Source organism: Coloeus monedula (assembly GCF_965178545.1).
Source record: "Coloeus monedula genome assembly, chromosome: 1".
Lineage (NCBI taxonomy): Eukaryota > Metazoa > Chordata > Aves > Passeriformes > Corvidae > Coloeus > Coloeus monedula.
The window spans coordinates 36472506-36498817 of record NC_138781.1 but is presented as its reverse complement, the minus strand read 5'-3'; the positions used below and the strand labels follow the sequence as shown (position 1 = coordinate 36498817).

The 26312-nt window shown below is 35.6% G+C and overlaps 1 protein-coding gene across 1 annotated transcript in view; it reads left to right on the top strand.

The window, feature by feature from the left end:
• Positions 1–26312, top strand: part of TBC1D5 (TBC1 domain family member 5) — a 317175-nt gene that overhangs the window by 171972 nt on the left and 118891 nt on the right. The window contains exons 5-13 of the mRNA XM_082289383.1: positions 704–812; positions 2583–2672; positions 2777–2848; positions 5142–5209; positions 10077–10179; positions 16197–16285; positions 17736–17786; positions 17880–17949; positions 23093–23265. Of these exons, the coding sequence (XP_082145509.1) occupies positions 704–812; positions 2583–2672; positions 2777–2848; positions 5142–5209; positions 10077–10179; positions 16197–16285; positions 17736–17786; positions 17880–17949; positions 23093–23265 (825 nt within the window). The remainder of the gene's footprint in view (positions 1–703; positions 813–2582; positions 2673–2776; positions 2849–5141; positions 5210–10076; positions 10180–16196; positions 16286–17735; positions 17787–17879; positions 17950–23092; positions 23266–26312) is intronic.

Genomic DNA, 26312 nt, shown 5'->3' with positions numbered 1-26312 from the left:
TAGGCCCCTGGTGCCTGCATGCCTGGGAGGCATATTTAGGTTGTTTATCTAGTCAGCCATAGGTACTGCAAGGTACTCAAGCTTGCCTTTAACAGTTTATACAGTGAGGCTTTTTAATTTTTTGATGTTTTTTTAAATTTGCTAGCACCTGTTAAAATTTTAAAACTGATCATGTAGAAAGAAGTAGGAGTGATTTCAATAGTAAATAGCACTAAATGTTAAGGAAAGTCATCTTCTATGATGCTTAACTGCCCAGCTTGACATTAAGAAGAAAAGAAGGTTCATTTAAGCAAATACGTCATGTGAAGAGCTAATACAGTCAACAGTGTACTTTTCTGTTGCATATTTTTGGAATAGGTACTTCTTTGTCTACAGCTGAAACATGAATGTGCTTATATTAATATTCATTTTTCTTGTTTATTCACTGAACTGCAGTACCAACATTTTAGAGGAAATGGAATAGCCTCCATAGACATTATGAATTTCAGTAGCTGGCATAATTATAGCGATCTACATATTCATTAAATCCAAAGAAGAAATGTGTCCAAAAAAACAGCCATGCGTTTAGAAGTGGTACACAACTAAATATATACATTTTAAAAAGTTCCTTTCCTCTGCTTATCCAAAATTGTGTAGTGTCATATAGTCCTTAAATCAGCTAAGGCTTTTTTTGTTTAAATGTTCATTCCTTTTGCTTTTTCAGTAAAGAATGGGAAGAACTGTTTGTAAACAACAATTACTTGGCAACTATACGGCTGAAGGGGATTAATGGGCAGCTGAGAAGCAGCAGGTTCCGTAGTGTTTGCTGGAAGGTAAGAAGAGAAAATATTTATTTACAGTTTGTGGTTGCAATATATCAACACATTACCTGATGCGCTGGAAGATTATTGATGCAAAGAATCATGAATTTTCCAAGAGACTTCATCCCAATGTTTTCCTACTCATTTTTGTAATTCATAGGACATTTGCTAACCACATTGAGTTGCTTTAAAGCTGAATAGCAGGTAATAGCAAAAGAATCATAAGAAAGAGTATCTTTGTGCTGGTGATATGTTTAAAATTGAGTGCCACAGAGCCATCTCTTCTCTCAGTATCTGTGCAGGGAAGTCATGCATTGGAAATAGAAAGGAAGTTTGTCTAAAAAAATTATGGTTTTGTGGAATTTGGGACTGCTTTAAAATCAGTCTGATGCTTCTGCTAGCAGGTTTTCCCAGTGAAATGAGAAAATGAAGACCAATCCCTCTTGTAATGGCTGGATGGAGGGGGAAGCAAGGTCTTCCAGAAGCACAACAGCTCCTTGGGAGTCTCTTACTGTATTTTTTAAAGTAGCAGGGGAAGGAAGAGAGAAAGAAAGCACGATAATACTGAGATGCTAGATAAAGTCCAAACAAATTTTGTTGCAATGACATCAAGTCTTCTGTTGTGCACTAACTCTGATAGTAGAGAAAATTTTTTCTAGTAGAATTAACTGTGTGTTAACACTAATCAATTTAAATTACCTCTCTTGGAATTTCGCAGCCGTCATTTTGGCACAGAGACCTATAAAAGGAAATTCAAAATAGTCTTTTGTATAAATGAATGAAAGTGAACATTCGAAATTTGAAATGTATGTAGCGTTGAACTAATTTAAAGTTAATGAAAATATTTTATTCAGCAAGCCAGATTAATATATGCCACCTGCATTTTTTTACCAGTTTGCTTCTTTTTAAGTCTCTAAGTTAGGAGGCCATAACTCAAAACCCTGAACTAACACAAGGATCGAGTACTTCACTGTCTACTAATTAAATCAAGGAGTGGTTTTATTTCAGAAAATAGACAGGGTTCATTTGAGTGTCCCAATATGGATTAGGGCTCTGTTGTTAAGTTCTGAAATTTTAAAGGGTTTTTTAGTAATTTAGGAATGTTTTGTGTTTGTCAGTACTTCTGTTTGTCAGTATTACTGTTTCTTAACACTTCACAATGTGCAAATAAAAACATTGAAAAAGCAAGAAAATACCGGGGTTTTTCCTTGTTTCAAATGCAATTAAATAGTATTTTGCACTGGATGTTTCTTTCTAACCCTTTTTAAAGAGACATGAAAAAACTGAGATGTAGGCATTCTCAAGGACTTCCTGCAAAACTGACTCTCTTAGCTGTCTTGCAGAATTCTAGAGCATGTTTCATGTCTTACATTGGATATATCCCTTAGTGCTTAGTTCCTGCTCTGCATTTGTGGTTCATTTTAAGCACGTTGCATTAGGTCATCAGTGTTACATAAATAGCTTCAATTTTTGTTTATTTCTTTTAACCTCTTTCCATTTTGTTTCTGCCTTGGAAGTCACCATCAACTTTACTGAAGCTGTAACAGTTTACAAAGCTTGAGTTTGTGGTTTCAGTTGACTTCAGTGCTTAATTTTGCACTGTAGAACTGCTGTTGTTTCTAGCTACTTATTTATGGACTAGAAAGCACTAAAACCAGGAATATTTTATAGCTCTTTGCTTTCTCTTTCTCTCTGGGGTGGTTTATGCTGTCTGGTAGGATTTCTATGAAAAGCTAAGTAAAACTGATGGAACTTACTAAATTTACTTTGTTTTGCTAATAGTTATTTCTGGAGGTTCTACCCCAAGATAGAAGCCAATGGATTAAAACCACTTCAGACTTAAGAACGTCTTACAATAAGATCAAAGAAATTGTAAGTTGGTACAAAATAGGTTCTCATACTTTGACATAGATTTTAATATTTATAGTATAACAGGAGAGGATTTGATTTTTTGGTTTTTTCCTGTTCTTACCTAGCACATTACAAACCCTCGGAAAGCAGGACAGCAGGATCTGATAATCAACAACCCACTCTCTCAGGACGAGGGGGTAAGTTGACCCAACACATGCTACTAAAATTCTCATCTTTTTCATACTAAGACAAATGAGTTCTTGCTGAAGTAGGCAAAATGGCAGGTGCTAAAATCTCGCTCCTAAATGTCCAAACTGACTGATGTTGACAATTGTTTCACAGGTTCTGCTGAAAAACTAGAAATGCCCGTTTCCAGGTTGATATTTTGATTTTTCAGGGCTTAACTCCGGAAAGGCTGTGGTAAACAAAAAATCAGTGCTGGACTACAATTAGTTTCACAGCATATCCTTTCTTTAACTGATACACTTTTTTATCACTGTATGTTTTCATTTTATCCATAAAATGGCTCTAGTTGAAGGAGTGTTTAAACAGTCAATATGAAGTGAATGCTGTTAACAGAACACTGAAGTAGCCTCCTCTGGAAGACTGTTCAACCTTGGAAGGTTTTCTACTAGCATTTTGTTATACCTGGAAAGCTTTTAAGTTTTTTATGGCACATATCTTTAATCTTTTCTATTAATTATGTTACATTGTTACCATCAAAATTCTTTTTTATCAATTTTATTAAATAACTTAATGCCATGGAAACAATATGTTTGGCTGCATTTAAGAGATTTACAGCCAAAAAGTCTGTCTCAGCTATCTTTGGTGATACTACTCCTGTTTTGTCCACAAACAGAAGCCCATACTTCATTTACAGTGTGGTACTGTGCTCCTTATTTAATTTAGAAGGAGAGAGCTCTGCAGCTGTTATGACTGTGCACGTCATCAAAGTATTCTTGCATCCAGCTGGACAGAAAGTTGTGTCAAATGTAAAGGATTTAAAACATTTCTGCTGTAGTTTGTCATTATACCCAGTAGCCCAACCTGCTTTCTGCCTCTGGTGTCTTTAGGATGTAGAAGACAAAGGTTAACATGTCAGAGTGTGTGGCAGGGGATTAATCTATAAAGCAAAGCCACAGGCCGAATCAGGCATAGGAATGAAGAGCAAAGTGCTTTGAGCCTCTGCTGTGACTTAATGTTAAACCCATTTAGTGTCCTGATTTTTCCTTCCTTTTTGCAGTGCAGCTTCTGTTCACTTCCTCTGTTCTGAAGGGCCAGGGTGGGAGCAGGGACAGGGGAGTTTCAAAATGTGGTCTAGCTGCATGAAAAGAGTTGTGAGTTAAAAAGGTACTCCCTGTATGTATGACATTGTCAAAGATATGAATATTTTTGAAGTTTAGATTTTTTCCCATTTTGTAACACAAATATAGCAACTAATTAACATGGGGTTTTGTTATTTTACTGACCTCCCCTAGACAGCATTAATTTGCTTTCTCTTTTCTTTCTGAGGAGCGTAAACCACCATGGCAAAGAATTGTTTACAGGGAGGCAAGAAATTGTGGAAGTTGTACAGACTCTGTACTGTATTTCATTCACTGGTGCTGCTGCTATCTGAAAACTTACCTAACCTGCATGGAGACTGTTATAGATTTTGCTCCATCTGTATTTTGATCAAGTTACCATCCCTTTAAATAAAGAATACAGTTTCCAATACTTTTTCTGGAGCATACAATTAACAGCACTTTCTGACTTCTTTCAGGTTAGCTTTACAAAGTATTTGTAAACAAGGCATGGAAACGAGAGAGAGGATGAAAATGGTCATAAGCATAGCTACAGAAGAAGCTAAACCTACTTCAAATTCTTGTATTTAGTGGTTTTTATTTTGACAGTGAGCTTTAAATACTCTGGCTTTCCCTTTCAGAATTTTATAGAATGGCCGGTCTTGATCTTCAGTGTGGATTAGAATGATGTCATTTTCATAATGGACATATGATTATCATACACTTACTTCCAAACACTTTCTTATTATGGATATTGCAGCAGCTTCCAGTTAAACTCCATACATTCATAGGAGAAACATGGTACAGTCCAGTGATAGACACCTTTTTTCTTGAGTGAACAACTGAATTTTTTTCAGTTGAGTTGCTGGTTCTGGTAAGTTTGACTTCACTGCCATTCTAAATACTCTTCCTGGACCCCAAACAAGTAACTCACAAACCTGCAGCCATCCAGTGAGCAAATGCTATGAGCCTAGAACAAGGATTCAGGAATTTGAATGTTTTTATTTCTGATCTAAACTGACTTTCTCAGATATGTTGTGCTGGTCACCAACATTCTTTATCTCCCATAAAATATTGATATACCTACCTACCAGGAATGTTGAGGATTAATTAGTTAATATTTGTACAGTACTTTGCTGATGTAGTTTATAAGCCTGAAGTATTAGTAGAAGTCTTGGTTTCATACAATTATTTTTCCTTATTTCAGAGTCTTTGGAATAAATTTTTCCAGGATAAAGAGCTTCGAGCAATGATTGAACAAGATGTGACGAGAACGTATGTAGATCTTTAGGAGAAGTTGCTATATATCAATTTATATCCTGCATTTTTATGTGGTATACATTATATTGTGGTTTTTTGACTTTGGTTACTGTAAGTGTCAGGTTTGTTCAACATGAATGTGTGGAAACATACATTAAAAGAATAAAAATACAACTTTCATGGAGTAAAAAATGAGACAATCTAGCTGAACATTAAATCCTGGAGATTTATTGGTATCATTGAAGAAAAGCTCTTCTAAATTAAGATATTAGGAGGTGTACTACTTGTGAAATTTAAAGTAGTTTTCTGTATGAAGCGAAGAGAAGGTAAGAGAAACTGAAAGGTCTTTTAAATAAATTATGATCATAATGAAAGATCAAACAGATTACTTTCTTAATTCTCAACACTTAATACAATCAATAATAAAAGAGCAGTTTGAAATTAGTAAGGGAAATGTCACTCATGTATAGAAGTTGAGAGAAGTTTATTTATCACTATTCTAATTTTATTTGTCATGTATGCCTTTTAAAATTTGTCCTGATATTACTATGATTATGTTTTCATCTTCTTGGCCCTTAGGTCATTCCTGTTTAGGAACTTGTTTGAGTTAGAACACTCAGTTCCTGAAAATACTTTTTTTCAGAGTGCAAGCATTGAGTGATGCGTAAATGTAATTAAATTCTACTACTGGTTTGCTACCAGGTGAAATTTTACTATATTGCAAATTTTTGTCCTTATAACTTGAAAAAAGTGATGATAGTCATAGATTTTACAAATCCCAAGCTTACACATTTTCATTTACAGGAACCAAGTCATGCAGAAGAAATCATTGCAGTCTGGTTTTCAAATATTTTACATGTCCGTCCCTAGACCCATTCTTGAATGTATTTTGCCATGAGATGTATAATTAAAGTCTGAGTATACTTTCATGTGCATTCTCACAACAGATGGTATTTTTTGTTTGTTAAAGGAAGCAGTTCAGGATGTACTAAGATTAAAATATATATGCATCTAAACTATAATTGGAGACTGAAAAGTTGTATGAAGGTTATGGTGGATGTAAGACTATTACTTAAATATATATGTATACACACACAAAGTCGAGGCTCTCACTGTGGCAAATGGCAGAGTAGTATTCACTAATATCAGTAATAGTGAGTAAAGAAATTTTCATTTATGCATTTACACAAAATGATGTCTACTTGAAACAACAGTGGTATACATAGTGTCATCAATAGCAAAATAAGTCAAGCAATGAAGAAGCAAAATTTATCAGTGACATGAATATATTTGATAAACTACAGGCATGTTGTATGTATGCTTGTTTGTCTGATTATAACACACAGTATGCATTTTTAAATATAGATATGTATCTATTTGTAAACTATCATTATTTTAAGAAGCAGTAAGTTCTACATTCTGTGACTTTAAAATGTAAAAACCCTCTCTTTTCATTTCCATTCTTTAAATAAATCCCTGGAGTTAGAATTTTTAAAGTTTAAAATTCATCATTAATTTACAATGCTTTTTATTAAAGGTTAAAATAATTATTATATTCAATTACCATAATCATGAATTTCTAGTTGCTGTTTCTTATTTAATGAATGTTTTTATAGGCTTTGTCATCTAGGTCAGTCCTCCATCATACCACAGTATCAAGTAAATAATGCTGTAGAGAGTGATGCTAACTGCACACAGAGTAGCAAACCAGAGTTCCAGCTATCAAATCAGTGAAAAAATTACTCTATAATGCTTTTGTTAGAATTCCCTGAAGTGTAGTAATAATAAACAGGAAAAGGGGCTAGAATTAGGCTCCTAAAATTGGTATTGGTTTAAATTGGCTTAAACTGCAGGACTTTGCTATCTAAAGGCAACTGGAATAAAGTTTGTTCATGTGTGAGTGTTTGTTCCTATGCATTTTGAGAATCCTTATCTCACCTAATAATTAGGTCTGTTAAGTCTAGACACTCACAGCTGGGTTAATCATGCTTTAGAGTCTGTGTACCTGTAGAATTCTAGGACACGCATCATCTCTTCCTGAAGTATAAATCTAGTTTTTGTCTGATGTAGAGAGGTACGGTTTTCTTCAATAATTATGAAAGGCTTCTAGCTCACCAGTGCCTAACAAAACTTTAGTTTCCTAAAGTCAGGTGAGAGAAATACAATCCATAATGTCTACATACAATTTTCAGCCTGTTGCATAAGAATTACAGCTTCCAATATTTACAAGTAGGAAAGGATATTAAGTTAGTCCCAACTCATTTTTAAAAATTTTTGACAATAATCTGCAGGAATAGAAATCAGCAGATTGTCAGATGCAAGAGCATTTAACTCAAATCAAAATACCAGGTTACTTTTTGGCATCAGAATGGACATCTAGGGTTGCAAATGGCTAGATTCCATGACCCTCTTTCTATCTCCAGTATTTTAGGAAACCAAAATGCTTAGGGGGCATTCCTCATAGACTAATCAAGTGGATTTCTTCTCTTTTGTAGTAGTACTTTTATATATTGGACTACTTAGTTTCTGCTTCAGGAGTTACAATCACAGTTTAGGATGATAGAAGGTGTGTGAAGGTGAGTAGTGGTGGGTGCTGAGGTTCCAAACTTTCCATCCCACAAATAAGAAAAAATTAATTGCCAACATAAAAAAGGCAGTGGAGAAGCCATTGGACAGCTACATTCTTCCTAAGTATGTGGAAGAGATGGAAAGAAACAGCAATCCATTGATTATGATCCTCATTTCTGTCTGCCACCAAATTTGTTTTGTGCATCCTTTGTTTGCCAGCCTGTTTCTTCAAACTTCCATGTCAAATTCTGGCTGCCTCTGGTGTAGGGGCCCCTAAATCAGCTGAAGGACTATTTTAGAAAGTTGTATCTGACTCACGCTGGTCTTCACTTCTAGAAAGCAGGGACCTGAATGCACCATTGTTTACTAATTGTAGAGTTGTGATAAAACAGTCTAGGAAAATTCCCATGTCCTTATGCAGACTTTCTCAGAGATGTAATTAAATGTAATATTCTCATGTTCATGAAAAGCATTCTTACCTTGCTGATTTGAGGATACTGTATTTTTTTAAAACAGAGCTTTAATCATAAAGTGACATTTTCCACAAAAATCCATCCTGAACTGATAGTTCCCTCATGATCTCTTCTATTTACATTTACTATAATTAATACTTCAGCCAGCTTATTCCTGAGTTCATTATTATCCATTCCGTCACAATCTCTGGTATTACTAGATCCTCACAGATATCTCTGTGTATTTTTGAGTTTTCTATGTTAGTCTTCTCTTCCTAAACTTCATAGGGCAGGCCTGAATAACAGTCCTTCAGAAATAATCTCTTCAAACCCCTAAATTATGTCAATTGCCATCTGCTGTAATGCACTTTTGGTCTCAGCTGTGTCCTTCCTTTACAGTAATGTGATTAGTACAAGTTCATACAAGTTTCCAAATGTTGGTCTACCATTACCTCTACCAGGTGCCAGGAAAATGTTACACCTCTCATCCCAGTGCCTCTCTCAGGACTTCAGCATTACTGTGTTCAAGGCACGGTGTCTTCTCTGCCTTCAGCTCCTTCATCCAAGGATTTCAAAGCACCTTTCTAGCCTTAATTAGTTCTGTTTCTGTGCTTGCCTGTCATCACCTCTGTGAGATGACCACAGTGATTATCAACATTAATAGTCTTATCTGAAATAATTTATTATGATTTCCTATATTGTTGCTCTGTGACAGGCTTTACAACAGCCTTAAATACAACTGGTCTGGAGTATAGCATTGTAGCTCAGACCTGGGAAATTTGTTTGAAGAAATCTTATTTCAAACCATGTGATTTAATTTTAAAACTGACAATACTACAACCTTTTTTTCATCTGTCTAGCCTGAGACCTACAGTTGTCGTCTTTTTTAAGTATTCTTCTGTTTTGCTTTGTCCAACTTTACCATTTCCTTTCTTTTTAGTATTCTGCCTTTTCAGATTTTATTAGTTATTGCTCTGTATAACTGTGGAGCAATGTGGTTTGGGATGTTTGCTTTATGAAACATTTTTTTCCAGATAGTTATTTCTTCAGTAACAATGAAAGCACCTTTGTTTGTGCACTTACTATAATTTTAAATTACAATACATCCTGCATAACCACTCTATTTTGTCCCTCCATTAGTCAAGGAGCAGGAAGCACAGGTGAGAGTTGCTTCAGAGTAGTTACAGACTGGAAATATTTACATTTTCGGTATGCATATAACAGGATTTTCCCAGAAGCTTTTTTTCTTTATTCTCACACAAGATCCACTTCATTCTGGTTCACTTAGGATATTTGCCCAGCCAGATTATTTTGTAGTTGTAAAGTTTATTTGCAACAGCTGTTAAAGACAGTGAAATGTCTAAGTGTGTTATATTGCAACAGATACCAGTAAGAAATACTAGATTTTAGGATACTGGTTTTCATGTCAATTATGAGATAATTAAATAATCTTGTCATCAAATGATAATATTCTTTCAAATATTAAAGTAATATTGAACCTTTGTGTATATGCATCTTCTGACATATTCTCATCCATTCTTCCATTTCTTCCATTGTATTTCATTCTTTCAGATCTCTAGCTTTAATGAGATTAAAAGGGATTAGTTATTTAAATATAACTGTGATATCATCATACCTGTGTAGCAGACTGGTGTATATTAAAGAACATGGTTTATAATTTCGGTTGCAAAACAAATGTAATAAATCTTTAGAAGTATTTTACTCTAGTAGCACCCACAATTCACAGAGCAGTGGGAAAGCAGACAAGGGAGAGGCTCTTACCTAAAACCTCTTCTAGAAGACCAGCAACTGGCATTCTGTGCACTCTGTTGTTTACTTTTGCTGTATTGCTTCATTTTCAGCTTTCCTGAAATGCAGTATTTCCAGCAAGAGAACGTAAGGAAAATTCTTACAGATGTTCTGTTCTGCTATGCCAGAGAAAATGAGCAGTTGCTTTATAAACAGGTAATGAAAATACTGTACAGGTGGCATTCATTGACTCAACATTTTCTATATGGTTTGACAATAATGTACCTCTGTTGTATCTGAAGTTGTATCATAATGCTGAAGTAATCAAAGAGCTGCTTGTCAGCTGGTTGGTAAGTAAGTTCATTGAATAACATATGCTTTTTCCTCATAACACAGTACCTCAAATTGTTTTCTTTAAGGCTGCTAAGTTTTCTAACTTTAAATTTCTTTATAAACATCTTTGTCATTGGTTAAGAAAGAAAAAACCAAAGAAAGGCTTTCTCTGCTTAGGTGAAGAAAGATAGTATGCCACAGGATTTTAAATGGTACTGAATAAACAAAAAGCATAAATAGTGACTTCTGAAATTTAGACAAAGTTTACTATTTTAAGTTTTATGTAATATTTTAAGTTCTTCCCCGAAGTGCTAAAGCCATGCAGTATGTTAGCAAATAGATCTTTATCTAACCTTGTAGCACCCAAGTACAATGCAGCTGACAAAATCCTGAGTGAAGGATAAGGGTGCTACAAAATACCACTTACAGGGGTACTTAAAGGAGAGTCTGCTCAAACCATTTTTGATAAAATGGTAAAGAAGGCCTAAGTAGCACTAAGTCTGTATCCACATAGTTAGTAAGTTAATTTATTTCACATTTGTTCTGAAGGTTTTGAAGTAACTATAAACACTATACTGTATTCATGTAGCAAGACTAATATGCAGAGTATCAACCCAAGTGTATTTGTATTTGTTTCTTCAAACAATTATCTGTAGGCTGAGTAGAGATTGACAAACCCAGGGATACTTTGTGTGCGTGGACAAAGGATAAACTGTAGAGGAGCCAACTTCAGGTAGATAGGAAATTTGTTAAGACAAAAATACAGAGATTCAGTAAATGTGAAGATTTTTATAAAACAATCTATGCTTTCAGACATAGTCTGTGATCACCCTGTCCTCAAGCCAGGGAATAGGGTTATTTCATAGAAACAAAGAACATGTGAGCTGAAGGAACAGTTACTCCTGAAGAATTTCTTAGAGATTATATAAAAAATGGACTATATAGTTATCAAACATATGAAACATCTATCAACTGGTTATTTTTCATGTTTGACAGACAGTGAGCAAGGAATGGTCTTGCATAAGGACAATAAAAATGAGATCTAGGAGCTGTATTTTGAAGGGCACTGCTTAAAAAAATGCTTTGCAGTATTCAGTCTCCTCTTTCTAGTGAATATAGGCCAGAGGACTGATGATGGGAAAATGGAAGAACACATTCTAGCTAATTTAGTCTATCATTTATTGAACAAGAAGTATTATTTTACTCTTTGATATGACTTAAAAGGACTTAATTACCCTCTGCTCATATTTAAAATCCTCTTGATTCCTTACCAAGAAATAATACCTTTCTATATAGGGATGGAATATTTAGCCAGATCAAATTTAAAAAGAAAAAAAAGTGCTGCGTTTCATCACAAGCTGTTAAAGCTATTATTTTCTACTAGGTGACACCCCGTTTAACATAGACCATATTGTTAATAGTTATGGGATTTTATTGAATTAATGAGACTGTTATCATGTAGTAGAATGTCTTGCTGAGTTAATTGAAACTGCAGAGATTATATAAATGGTATTAATGAACTTTGACTGCCTGATGCCTCAGCTTTAATAAAGACTGCTTGGTGGGCTAAATGAACATAGGCGGATAAAAGAACAGGTTCAATTTTGTGAGCCTACAGGCTGTTGACAAAGAAAACTTCTTTACCTCTGTTTTCAACTGGTGTGCATCAGTAGTGTGGTAGTTCCAGGAAGGGATTGCTACAGGAAAAAGGGGAGAGGAAGTGCAGAAAATTAAGTGAATTTGCATCATGAAAAACTGTTGATTTAACCTCTCTGAACTGTGTTTAGTATATCACCCAAGTCTTGTGGTGCTGTGCCAAATAGCAAATGATTGTGGTTTTCCTCTCTTGTTGTGGACATGTGTTACTTTTATTAGGAGCTTTGCGTTTTTCTTACCTCATTTTAAAAGGGTGGGTTTGTCTGGTTGGTTTTTTTAAACAATAATGCTCCTTTTAGCTTATTAATAAGATCCTCCTTTTTTGTCCCCATGCTCCTCTCTTTCTAGATAACATTTTTTTCATGTCCACCATTACCCTTCTCTGAATTAGCTGAAAAAAATAGCCTTTGGTAGCAACAGGATATGTTTTTTCCTTCTTTTATCAAATACCTATCTAGAAGTCAGTCTCCCTGATGTAGTGTTTTTACCAGACTCAAGCCCCAATTCCCATGAAAATTTCCACTACAGCAAAGCCTAGCATATTTTTGAGAAAATAATGAAGGTTTCCATTTATTCATTGGTAACAGATCACCTCCAAGTTGTTGTCTCCACAGTGACCTGAATACAAAGCCCAGATTAAGGAGCTTGTCTTCATTTGCAGTTTCCATCATGGGGACTGGTTCTGTTGTCGTCCTTGAGAATTCCTCTGTCTCATTTGTATGACCATATACAAAAGATACAATTGCCATTGTAATTATAAAACTTGGCCAATGAATGGAGACTGATACTTCTGTCTGTCAGCATCTGTCCCTACCCGATGTTATCTTCCAAAATATTTGGAAAAATTATAGTTCCTTGACAATTTGCATACTTAAAACATTCTATTGAAACTATTACATAGCATCAGCATATAGTCTTACAAGAAGCAATCAATAATGTTTGTTTAATATGCATATATGCATGAAAGCTATCTTTGTAGTACGGTTTCTGGGGGTTTTTTGGCCAGCCTGAAGGAACATTTTATTTGATAAGGAAAAATGTATTTCTGTCCCTAGTCAAATGAAGTAGAATGTCGTGGAGCTGTATTACAGATTTTAAAGGCAGAATCTTCCCTGGGATCACTGCATTTTTAAATAACAGCTGTAAATATAAAATCTAAAGAGAATAGTGTATTGTACTTAAGAATATGTAAAAGCTACTCTTAGAGTTCTTCTATAAGAGTGGTGACAAAGTTCTGGTCCTAGTTACACTGAAAAGAAATAGTGAAAATTAAGCTAAATCACTAGGCTAGCTATTGTTTGTTCATGATTTGATTGCCCTTAGAGAAGTCAGTATAATTTTGAAATGCATTGATTTACTTGTCTTTGTAAAAAGGCTATAATTCTGGTTTTCTTTCTAAACCATAGACTGTATTATGGAATCAATATTTTGTTGTAGCTGGGAAGTGTCATAAAATTATCTGAGCTCTGTCAACTTATTTATTAGCACTAAAGAGTTTTAGTAAACTGTAGCATTGAAAAAATATGTGTATGCATATTACACTGGTAGGTTTCTTGCCAAGCTAAAAATCTCTAAACATTTGAAGTACTCTTGTAACTGAAAGATCAGAGGTATCTTTTTGAAATCCTGATATTTCATCATCTGTTTGTTTTGATTTTGTTATATGTGGGCAGCCACATTATGATTCTATTTTATTATAGAGTTGATATATTATTATGTTGGAAGAATGTGTGATGTGCTTTTATCTTTTATAACTAATTCTTATTTTATGTCCTCTTTCTTTTTCTTCCGCTTATATGTTTGCAGCTTAGTTGGTAGTTTTTTTAGATAGTCAAGTTTTTTGGCATTTCCATTTCTCCTATTTCATGTTTAGTATATCAGGGCGAATAAAAGATTAGACATGTAACTGTTCATGGAACTGTTAATTAACTGAGGGCTCTGTGTGTGGAAGTACAACCCTGGTTATTTAAATATTTTTGCCACTTATATATTGTCTAATGCTGGACCTTTGTCCTTTGACATGACCATAGTATTTTAAGAAATCAAAACTTGACAATTTGTAATCTAACCCATTTGTGGTGTTTTACATCAGCTTCTGAAATAAAATGGTTGTATTTGGGTTTTGGTTTTCCTAAATGAATTTTTCTTTAGACTTCATCTTTCAAAGTAGTCCCTAGAGGTTCAGAAATAGGAAGGGAAAGAAAACATCCAAACTTCAGCCCACCATTGAGGCTATAACAGTCATCTCAGTCCTTAGGAAATTAAAATTAAATTTCCTAGGATTTCAGTTGATAGCACACAGAGAGATCGTGAAAACTTTTTGTCAGGGTCCCTTCCCTCTGCCATGTGGTCCTGGGAGAGGGGCCCTGGGGGGGAGACACGGGGTTTCCCTGCCCCTGCTCAGCCTCGTTCCCCATTGGTTGTTTTGTGTTCCCCTGCGTGGGCAAGGACCCTCGGGTCCCGGGATTGAGCAGTTCCTTGGCAGAGCCCCGGCCATGCGGCTGGAGAAATAAACATCTCAGAAACATCTATCGAGAATTGGTCCATATATATTTCTTTTCCACAGGCCTCGTTGTTTGATACACGTGTTACAGCATCCCCACTAACAACTTTTGTCAAAATTGTCAAAAGCTATGCCAAGCATACTCAAGATAGTTAATGATGTAGAGAGGGCTTCTGCATCTGCCTCTTGGGTCAGTTCGTACCACTTAAGGAAAATGCCCATTATTTCCAATAAAAGTTCAAGGTTTTTAGTAGTTAGTGGATCTGCTCAGTACATATGAAGCTGATAAGCTAACTTCCTGGTGCTGAATACTCTTGTATGGAATATCAACTGATACACTAGCAAAGCAGCAAGGTCGCTTACAAGCATGTAACACTTCCAGTGTTCACATCTGTCCATCACTGAAAGGGCTGGAAAAGCAAGTGCAGAGGCTTCCTGGCTTGGAACTGCAGCCATTAAAAGTAGAACATCTCCTATCAGGGGACCCATCATCTGACTCCTGACAGCAACCCGAAATGCTGTTGAGCTTGATGAACCAGCCACAGTGCTCCTTCTGCAGCAGGATAGATGAGATAGTCTTCCTGGAACCCCTGCGTGCCCAGAGCACTCACCTGGAGTCAGGACTGAGGCTACACTTGATGAAATAGTTGCACCCTTGAACTGGAGCACTGCTGGCAGCAGGTTCTTCCTCCTACAGCTGGGTAAGGACTCCATCCAGAGCCAGTCCCAGCAGGGGTAGCCTGGGGACTTGGCACCAAGCCCCAGCTGTAATTGATGGTTTTGAGCAGAGGTCAGGAATGCCGTCCCCTTAAAGTGATCTTGTGTCCAGAGACAGACAGATCTCAATCCTTCTTCCCACATTCCTTCCATCACCAAAGGGCTTCCCTCCCTTCGTTTGTATGGGTGACCCCTGCCCCAGCCTGGAGCCTGCGTAGCTCCTCCCTGATGTCCTAGTCCCAACACTGGGATCCCAACGCTCCTGGGTGGCCCAGACATGCTTCTAATGCTGGCCCAAGTCCTCAACTGCCCACCCATTTTTTTTTTTGTTCAGATTTCTGCATATTTCTATATTTTTTCTGTATCTTAATGTAGATTGCATATGTAAGTAGTACTCTGCAGTGGAACAGTACCAGGTCTTCTATGCATTGTGTTTAATGAGTTTATTTTGAGTGTTGACATAACAACTTAAAAGAAAGAAAACCCAAAAACCCAAAAACATATTTTAATTTTCATGTCCTTAGAAATGCAAGTTTCGTTTTCTTTCCCAAATAGCTACTCTTGTCTCCTTTGGAGCCTACTGTTACACTTTTGTCTACGGTTTTGGAACATTATAAAATACAAAATAATTTTACATTTTGTAATTTTTCCCTATTGCAGATCTCAGTACTGTAGATCATTATTATAATTATCATAAATAAAATTCATATTTATGAACATAGATCTTGAAGTAAAATGCCAGGTGCAGGGTTGCCTACCATTGCCAATTTGTTGTGTGTTGTGTTAGAAAAAGGGAGACTAACTTGTTTCTGTATATTATAGAGGAATAAACACTTGGATTTAATCAGGATTTGAGATAAAAGCCATTGATTATGAAACTGTTCTGTTAAGAATGTGAATGAATGTTCATGCTTTTAGTTAGTCTGCACCTAATATTGCTGTCTGCCTTATGCTGTGCATTAGGAACTAACTATTATATGACTGGAAAACCTAAATATACTTTTGCTTTTCCATTTCTATTTAGGGCATGCATGAACTTCTGGCTCCCATTGTCTTTATCCTACATTGTGACCACCAGGCTTTTTCACATGCCAGTGAAGCTGCACAACCAAGGCAAGCATTGCATCTTATTTGTATAAAATCCATTTTCTTTAAAACATAAGTTGGCTGAACTATAACTTAAAAATATTTGTTCCATAATTCTTTGTTTATACTTCATAAATTAATATCAGACATCATTTCATCCTTGCGCTTTGATGGGAATATCCTTATTTCGTCTTTCCTACTACAGCTTCTGAGATTGGCCCCTTCACAGACATTGGCTTGTGAAAAAATGGGGAGACAAGAAACCTAAGGGAAACCGTGATCTAAAAGCTTACATACCTACCTGCAGTTCCACCTCATCCTTATTTCCAGAAGTGGTTTCGGTTTTGTCATTGCAGAGAGGAGACAGATTAGTGAGCTACACTCACAGAGTAGACATCTTACCACCGACGCTCTTTCCTCATATCTTAAAAGAGGAAATAACCAGTGAAGACAAATTGTTGAGATTGGTATTTCTTTCATCACCTGCAGTGTTGTAGCTGCGATATCCAACTATTCTTTGCCTTTGTAGTAACATTATGTTAAGCTATTGAGCCTCCATTTCTTTCAAAAGTGTTTATGTGTGTATGCACGCAGTCATATTCATACATATAAAATATGTCATCACACATGATTGTCTGCTTTTATTCTTGCCCCATATGTAAGGCTTTTGTTTTTATTAAAAAAAAATAAATAAATTAGTTTCATTCTTGTGATATTTAGGACATTCCATTTGGGTTTTTTTCACTCTGTTCTGGAGTCCATATGTGAATAAAAACCAATTTAATTGTGTGTGCAATATAATATAACCTCTGTAGGTACCTCTCCATGTGACTGCCCAAAGGTGGTTAAGCATTAAGATGATTATTTACAAGTGTGTGTTTTTATTCGATGTCTGTCCTTAGATATCCTAAAATGACCTAGAAGATGCTCTTCAGTGCTAAGTAACTTAAAATAACCATGTGTTATGTACAGCATTCTGTTCCATCCCCACTGAAAAAGTAGAGCTAAGCAGCAAAGTAGATGGAAAAGAGGTGCTGTCACTGATTAATTGCTGTTAAAGTACAATAAAAATACAGGCTATTAAAACAAAATAAATTAATGTTTTGATACTGCATATTTGACCAGTAACCTTTTTTTTTTTTTTTTGTTTGGGACAAACAGTGATAGATTGTGCAGCAATCAATTATTCTAGATCAAGCATATTCAAATAATACATTGTGACATTCAGTAATTTGTTATTTGGAATAATTAGATGGTTACTTCATTGTAGTACAGACAAGGCAGCTAATTTGTTTTTGATCTTTATAAAAAGGAAAGACTTCATTTGTTCAATGGAGTTGCTCTTTTTAATTAAAAAGGCTAGTTTTCTCATTTGCACTTTATATGAAACTTGGCTTATAAATACATAATAGTACATGCAGAACGCTGACCAAAAATAAACATTCACATTTGGATTGTTCACTGTTGCCTTTTTCAGCGAGGAAATGAAAGTTCTTTTGAATCCTGAATATCTGGAACATGATGCCTAGTAAGTTTTAACAAGTTTCTTTACATTTAATTTGCTCTTATTTGTAATTGACACCATTATTTAACACCAAGTTTCTGGGTTGTTCCCTTTCAGTGCAATGTTCACACGTCTTATGAAAACAGCAGAGCACTGGTTTTCAACTTTTGAGCATGACAGTCAGAAGGTAAATATTGCTTTAAAATGTACTTGTGTTTTTAAGCAAATGTGATTTTAATATGATTCATGTTATTTAAAGCTAATTAGACATCTATTAACTTGGTTAAAGCAGTCTCAAACAAGTTTACAATCTTTAAAGGTTCTTCAGAGTCTGATCAGAAGCACTTGTGGAGTGTCCTCCTATCTGTTGAAAGATCACTTGATAATCAAAAGCCAAGTGTGCAAGCACAGATTTTTCTGTATATAAGTGATGTTCTTGCATAGCATTTAAAAGACTGCCGGTCATAGGCACTTCTGTGTCCAAAACCTGTGCAAATGTCATGTTAAATAAAAGTCTGTAGGTAAAGTATTAAGCTTTGAATTATTTTCAGCTGTTTACAATGCAGACAATTTGCTGTGAAACTGAAACTTTAACCATAGACTATCTATCAAAGGTCAGGGTGTATCTTTCCCTGACATAATCACTCCATTTCGTTCATTTTTTTCCTCATGACCTCAGGATATTCAAACAGAGGGAATGTCTGTGCCTTCAGATCTCTTGTGTATCTGTACAGATACCACTGAATTTAGTATGTTGCTGCTTTCATAAAGCTTTTGCAGTGTCCTGAGTTTAGTTCTGCAGAACTCTCCTTTGCAAGGACCTTCTAGAGACCTTGCCTAAATGTTTTCATGCATGGCAGGAAGAACAATTCTCTCAGTCAGTTGCTCAAGATTTCCTTTGACTATTTCTTTTCCTTTCTCTTTCCATCTTTAAGTTTCCCTTTTTTTTATAATTCTGAAAAATTATTTGTGTGATGGAGGGTATGTATGGAGGCTCTAGCAAAATATTGTTAATGGTATTATGAGTACTGCTGAGACTTTCAGTGTATTATATCCTAAAAGAGTTGGCCTCCAAACTTAGTTTCATCTTGATTCACTCCAGCATTTTTTGCATAGACCATGAGGACAATATCTAGAGTTAACAAAAAATTAATGAGAATGTGGTTGGTTCTGGATGTCCATATGTGTGCACCAAAACCTATAGTTGCAAACTGTAATTAGGGAGTACTAGTTTGAATGGTGGTTTTGTCAGTCTAATGAAGAAAAAGTTGTTCATCCAAGACTCATTTAAAAGCATCTATTTTCTTTAAGTATTTAAAGTATTATATATTTTATCAGATATGGAGCATTGACTTCTTGGCCTAAGTTATCTACAGTTAAAAATTACTTGGATTTTTGTATAATTTCAGTAGCTAGGGATAAAGCATATGAGATACAAATTTTACTACATTGGCACTTTTATTTCAATAACAAGGCTGTGAGATATGTTTCTCTGAGTGTAGCTTTTCAAAATCCAGTGTATTCAAATGTATTTGTTCCAATTTCTGTGAAGTAAAGTCTGAGACTGAATGTTATTCCAGGAAATAACTAGGTCTGCTTACAGACTTGCAGTACTTGGGTAGAAGGTGAAAGTTTACATTGCCCTTTCCAGTCCTTTCATGGCATAAAAAATTAACAATGCGAAGAGAATGGATTAATATCTAGTTGTTTGTTCTTGTTCTTTGCAAACATGTATAATCTTTAATAATCCTTTCTTGTACATATGCCTTTTACAGTCATGACTTTGAGGGTTAGCTACATAATAAAGTGTGAATCTTCACAAAGGAAGCAATGAAAGCATGTGCTCTGAGAGACGTGTTACATTTTACAGCCTCTAACAGTTGTTTCCATTACTCCCAATTGCCATTAGAGGAGCTGCTCCAGCTACTCCATTCCCTAGTGGTTAATGAGAGAAATCTGTCTGCAGTTCATACTTGTACTATGTCCTAGCCTCTCTTTTCTGCTGTAGCATTTGTTTCTTAAATGCATGAATATATAAGTTGTATTAGTATCGACTACCAGCCATGCCAGTTCATGTTGTGGTATGTAATGTTTTTGTGACAGAACTTGGTGACTCTTCCTAATATTTAGCTTAAGTTTTCAGCTGCATTTCACTGGTATTCATATTTAAACTGCTTTTAGGGGTGAATCTGGTGCTTTCCTATAAACAAATAGCACATTCTGAGCCATCCCTCGTTTTGTCTTTTTGTTGTGAACCACATCCTTTTAGGATTGACCATTTGTATTTCATGTTAGTAATAGATGACTAAACACATGCACTCAAATATTTTTGCAAGAGTTAAAAGCTGACAAAAAGAAAACGGGTATTTTCTCTCACATGGCAAATAATTATATAGTGAGTATGAGCAGGAGCACAGTATTGGTTGGCCACTTGGCTTTAGGCACAGGCACTGTGAGTCATTCCTAGTTAAACATTTTGGCGGCTTGGTTTTATTAGCTTATTTGAGCATCTTTCTGTTTGGGCTGTTTGTTTCACACCAGCTATGTGATTTTTGGAGCAATTTCAGCTGACTAGAGGTATTGTCATTTTCTCAACCAAATTGCATGAGAGGAGACAACAGACATGACTTTGTTGTGCTCTAGTCATCCACCAAGCTTCTTGGTGGAGTAGACGGAATCAGGAGGCATGGACAGGCAAGGCTTTGTTACTGGCTGCAGCTGCTTCCTCACAGATTCTGTCATGCCTTGAAGATTTCTGTTAATAGGGTTAATTTCTGAGATGCTGATAAACTGCATTTTGATGGATACCATTTACTTATCTCGTGCTTTTAGAAATGGCAAGCCAGCACGTACTAATGGATGCACTTAGCCATGTTTGATAGTCAGTCAGTCTGACAGTCAGCAATGTGTCAGTGCTGCATTATGCCAAGGTGCACAAATGCTGCAAGTGGCAAATAACTCCAATTTTGGCACAGAGGAAGCTTGCATTAGTTTTGATATTCACAATCTTTCCACGCTTGAGCCAGGGTTTAATAATCTGTCTTCTAATTTTGTAAAGATGGCTTGAAACCCACAGACAACTAATGGTGTAAAGACTAAACTGAGTAATAGCTAGTCTTTTCATATTACAAGTTCAAATAAGCAGAGGGATTCTGATGCTGAGCTTTCCATATAAGGTTTTATGCCTACAATAAAGAAAAGCTTAAAAACACAGGTCTTTTGAATCATCAGTTATGAATGCATGAAGTGGTCAAGCTGAAGTTAAAGTCAACTTGAATAAACCACAATAAAGTTCATACCCCAGATGCATGCCAAATGATAGAACATGCACAGTCTACAAATACATAGAGTTACAGACTTTTATGATTGGTTTCAAAGATAAATTCATATGTTTATGAAAAAAATTAATATAATGACATTTAACATTAAGGCAATGTTACCATATCATGCTTTAAGAGTGGTTTTATGTATAGAAGAAGATTAGTAGATACCTATTTTCAATATTTTGCATTCTAGCATGTGACCAAGAAAGTAGTGAAATGGGTCTGAAATGATAGGAAATAGCCATACAGTGAAGAAATAAAATTCAGGGTAGAAAGTACGCTGCCCAACTTGGTAAGAAAGAAGTTAACAGAATAATTTAAAAAATAAGTAGGAGAAATATCCTTTCTCAATGTACCTGCAGCTGTGAAGAGCCTTGGTATTTAACTAAGTGACAGCATTGCTTATTAGCCTCTAAGACACTAGATGTTTTATTTCAAATTTTTTTTTGTTAGAATAGCAAAGCTTTTGAATGAATGCATGCCATGTCAGTGAGCTTTATTTGACAATCTGAGGGAGCTTTTTTCAAGTGATTTTCTAGAGTATCTTAAATGAATATGTCTTGGTACCACAATATCATGGTTAAATTACCACGCTATAATAGACAGATCAGTCCCTTTGCTGCAACTGCCATAGCAAAGCAACAATTAAGCAGATTTTAAGATACAGTTTATAATCAATCAGGTCCTTAAATAGAAATATATAGAAATCACTGTTCAACATCCTACCATATCTTCTGCAGTACAGAAATCAAACCATTAAGAAAAGGTACTTCAAGCAAAGAAGATCAACATAAAAAAGATACTTTTTGGTAGACATTATTAAATGTTCACTGCCCATTTGATTATTAAACCATGGGATTTTGAAATAACCATAGGAAACTATCTTGGGAACAGCTTATACAATGAAAACAAACTTTCTTTGTTATTGATAGTTAAAAATAATGCTCTTTTCACGATATTGAAACAAGTGAATTTGTATTTTAACAATGTAAAATGCAATGAAGTCTCCTGAAATGATTAACCCTTTGATCTGGATAATGCTTCTCTATTAATATAGTGAGCAAAAGTGTAGAAAAACAGCAACTGTTTTTCAAACTGAAGTTTTTGGGTCAGAGGTCATGATGACAGATTGTAGCAAAGTCATTGCAAAATTCTTCTCTTCTTACTGTTCCAATTTTCCCTGTTTTATAACCTTAACAATGTTCCTAACAGATTAATTCTCTGTTTCCCTGTCCCCCTATCTTTCTCTTGATAGTTTTGACTTGTCCTTTTTTATTTCTCATTCTCCTTTTTACATGTTTCCTATTTGGTGCAGTTCATTACTTGCTGCATTTCTTTCTGGCATTCTGTCTCTTTTTCAATATTTAACTCTTTTGCAAGAAGAACAAATTTAAAGCAGTACCATTTTCAAGGATGCTAATACTCCACCGGTTTTCACTTGATGTGTGTTGTGTTGTAGATCATGGCATAGTTTGCACAGCCCTCAGGTCCAACCAACTGCTGTCCCATTGTTCTATTTCTTTTTTCCTTTAAAAGTTTCTGATGCATTATCAAAGATGTGTAGGTTTTAAGGTGCAGCCACCAGATTTTCTGAGCAAGGGAAGCCTGTTTAGAAAGGACTGTTTGAAAGTAAGTTACTTCCTATTTGGTATGCAATTTATTGTCCTCTGAGGGCATGTATTCTCTACTGAGTTACCATTCATCTGCTTTATTCTGGACTGACTCAGACTGCTGATATTAAAGCTAAAATAAAGCTGTCAACACTTTGTCAGAGCATGAAAAGTAAAGCATGCACGTAAAAATTGATGTGCAGAATGACGGGCACTCCTTGGCACTCCTGGGAAGGGGAATCCCAAAGTATCTTCTGCAGAAGTGGATACTTGAGATTCCTCTTCTGCTATAAAAGAAATTAGTTTATTTGGAAGCCAGTGTTTACAACAAACGAAATCCCTTTAGACAAAAAGGCTTCATGGGTTCTTTTATTCACCCTGTTTTCTGTATCTACAGGAGAAAGACGTGATGATAACACCTATGCCCTTTGCAAGGCCACAGGACTTGGGGCCATCCATAGCTATTGTAGCAAAAGTAAATCAAATTCAGGATCATCTGCTGAAGAAACATGATATTGAGCTGTACATGCATCTGAACCGACTGGAAATTGCTCCACAGATTTATGGACTGTAAGTCTTTGCAAAGCATTATTTAATTTAATTCCTTGGGGATTTTGTTTCACTGTATTAGGAAATTTTTGCCTTTAAATTTTGGATTAGAGGAATAGGACTAGAAAGAAGTACTTGTCTCTTAGAATTTATTTGTTTTACAGCATTATAGGAAATGCCACCCTACTGTTGTAGTTGTGACAGTGGCATTTCCAGTGCAGATGATGTCCATTCAGCTACATATTAGAGAAGATGATGAAGACTCCTGTACTTACTGCATCAAGTACAGAGTCTACTTGGAGTTCTCCTATAAGAACACATGGGATAATAGGACACAAAAAACTGTTAGCATTGAGTGGTTTATTTACTTAATTTTATCACCAGTCTAGTATCAGTGAACTTTTCCCTATTGCATTAAGGGGTTTTGGGTGCTGATAATACAGGGGGAGCAGAGGGGCATGTTAGAAGTGAAGGCAAGGGTGTAATAAATTGCCTGTGTACAGAGTCAGCCCCATGAAGCTGCTTCATATCCACTCGGCTGGTTGTGTATTGTATACCCCCATTCCAGGGGGCTTATGGGGCCAGATGTGGCTTTGGTTGTGGCCTTATCCATGTGTTTGTGCAGCACTGATTTCAAACCATTTATAGCTGCTGTAGTCAGTCTGGGTCAACACAGAGTGTGCAATTTGTGTGAACCATGAATAATGGTGAATTGACTGTGGTTTTGAAGAAGAATTTTGCCTTCATTGTCTGGAATTCCAGACATTTGATTCATTTTGATCATTCCTTAAGGAGTTGTCAAGCCATATGTGCAGTTGCAGGGACAGAAAAAATGACACTTTTTTTTAAACTATTTTTTACAGTGATTTAAAGTAAGATTGCCTCTGCCTTAAATGAAAAAAAAAGTAAAGGTGTGAACTTCCAAATGCAATTGTGGATTGTAAAAACTCAATAGAAAATAGAGAAAGGGAAGGAAAAGGTGACTGTGTAAATGTCAGGCCATAACTGCAATACTTAACACTAAAGTCTAATTTGATGTTACTGTAAAATGAAAAAATGCTGCAATGTAATATGCTCTCAAGAGAAGAGTTGAACTACTTATTAATAACTTATATTAGGAAAATAAATGTAATTCTACAAAACTTACTTAAATATATTTTATAGGTATGGGTTACCTACAGGGGAGGAAAAATAAGCCAAGGAAACTCAAGGTATTAAAAGTACAAAGAGGACAGATTGTCCTATTACAAGATTTTTTGCATCGTGTATTTTCTTAATATCTTCACAAGTCTGGAAAAGAAAGCAAGCATCCCTAATAAACTTCAGGGGTAGTAATGAATAAGTAGGCTGTATAAAGATGAAGGAAAACAAAAATACATTGTTTCATTTATGAAGACTTATGAAAACTAAGAGAGAATAAAATAAGTTAAACTTCAGAAATTTGCAAACAGATATTTTGGAGCAAAAATAATTTGTAATGTAGGTATTAGTGTCAGTTTCAGATTTTGCCTTTCAGTAAGAGAAATAATTGGAAGAAAAAATTATACTTTAGCTCTAAACATAATATTATAATAACAGAAGAACAATGCAGTCTGGTGTGGCATAAATAGAACCGAATCTGAATAAAGAAATTTACAGTTAAGAGAATGAATTATGAGAGAGAGCTTCAGGCTGACTATCAGGAAAACCTTACTAACAGGGAGCTGTTAGACTGTAAAATAATATATCAAAGTTAACAAAGGAAAAACCATCAGAATGTTTTAAAAACAGGCTTTGAAAAGCTCTCAGAAATGGATGATATCATACAGACAGAGTCTGCATTGGCAGAAGAGGAAAGTAGGTTACCTGTGAGGTCATATCCTGCTCTGATTTCTGATTTGATATAGACAGGAGAAAAAGAAAGGGAAAGGAGCGTGACTGTGTTGTATTATTCTCACCTTTAATGATGTCTGAACTCTCCAGACTAGTAATTTCCAGTAGTGAACCAGCTGACAGTCTGAGATGCTGCATCTTTTCCTGTATTTAATATTTCTTGAACTAGCAACAGCATTTCTTTAAACAGCTCAGGTTATCAATAATTGCTTAACCTAACCAAAGTGCAGAATTCATCTGAGTTTTTTGTTGAACTTTATTGTTTTGCTGAAGATTTACCAACAATAAGTATTCATCTGTCAGCCTTGATACCACTCAAAAATATACAAATGGTAGAAGAAAGACTGGGAACTTTGCTCAAAAGATATTATGGCATTCCTAGAGAAAAGGACTGTATTTAGTAGCAGTCTACCCTAACCTGTACAAGTTACAAAGTTCACTTATTTTAAAATACAGCATTTTATACTTTGCATCCTTCTATAACCTTCTGGGGTAAGGCAGAAACAATTATTTGCATTTTCATACAGTTGATTCCATCATTTGATGTTTTCAAATGCTTCTTTTTATTTTTCAAACACTAGCAAGACTTGTTCTGCTGGCAGGTCAGGTACCCTAGCTGTTTGTACATTTCCATGTTCAGAAACTGTCCCTTACAATAGAATGTGGTTATACACTTCCTGAAATTATGTTTACCTGCTTACAAGACCAAGTTTAACAGGCATTTCACTGTACGACTCGTTAGTTTTGGTTGCTGTCCAGTTTTGAAATTTTAATCCAAAGCAGTAGATTGCCTTCTCTTCCAAAGTGCAGCAGTGAACAGACTTCCCATTCCCTGGCTGCCTCATTCCATTGCTGATTGGGAAGAGAACCCAGTTAGGTACAGCAAGGTAGACTGGGTCCTGGCTATGCCATACTTCCATGCTCTGGAAGTTCAAGTTGGTGTCACAGACAGCAGCAGCCTTAGCACAGGAATTTCTGTGTCTGGAAATTTTAAGACTTCACTTTCATTCACTTGCAGTCAGCCACTGCTTGTCCCTGTGATTATTATTCAGCTGCTGTTAATATCAGCTGAAATGGAACCAGCAATACAGAGATAAAGGTTTTGTGCCTTATCTTTCTTTCTTTGCCATGTCTCTAGCCTGGACCCCAAGATAATGTTTTGCAAAATAACATTGTTTCACTCACCTGGTAGTACT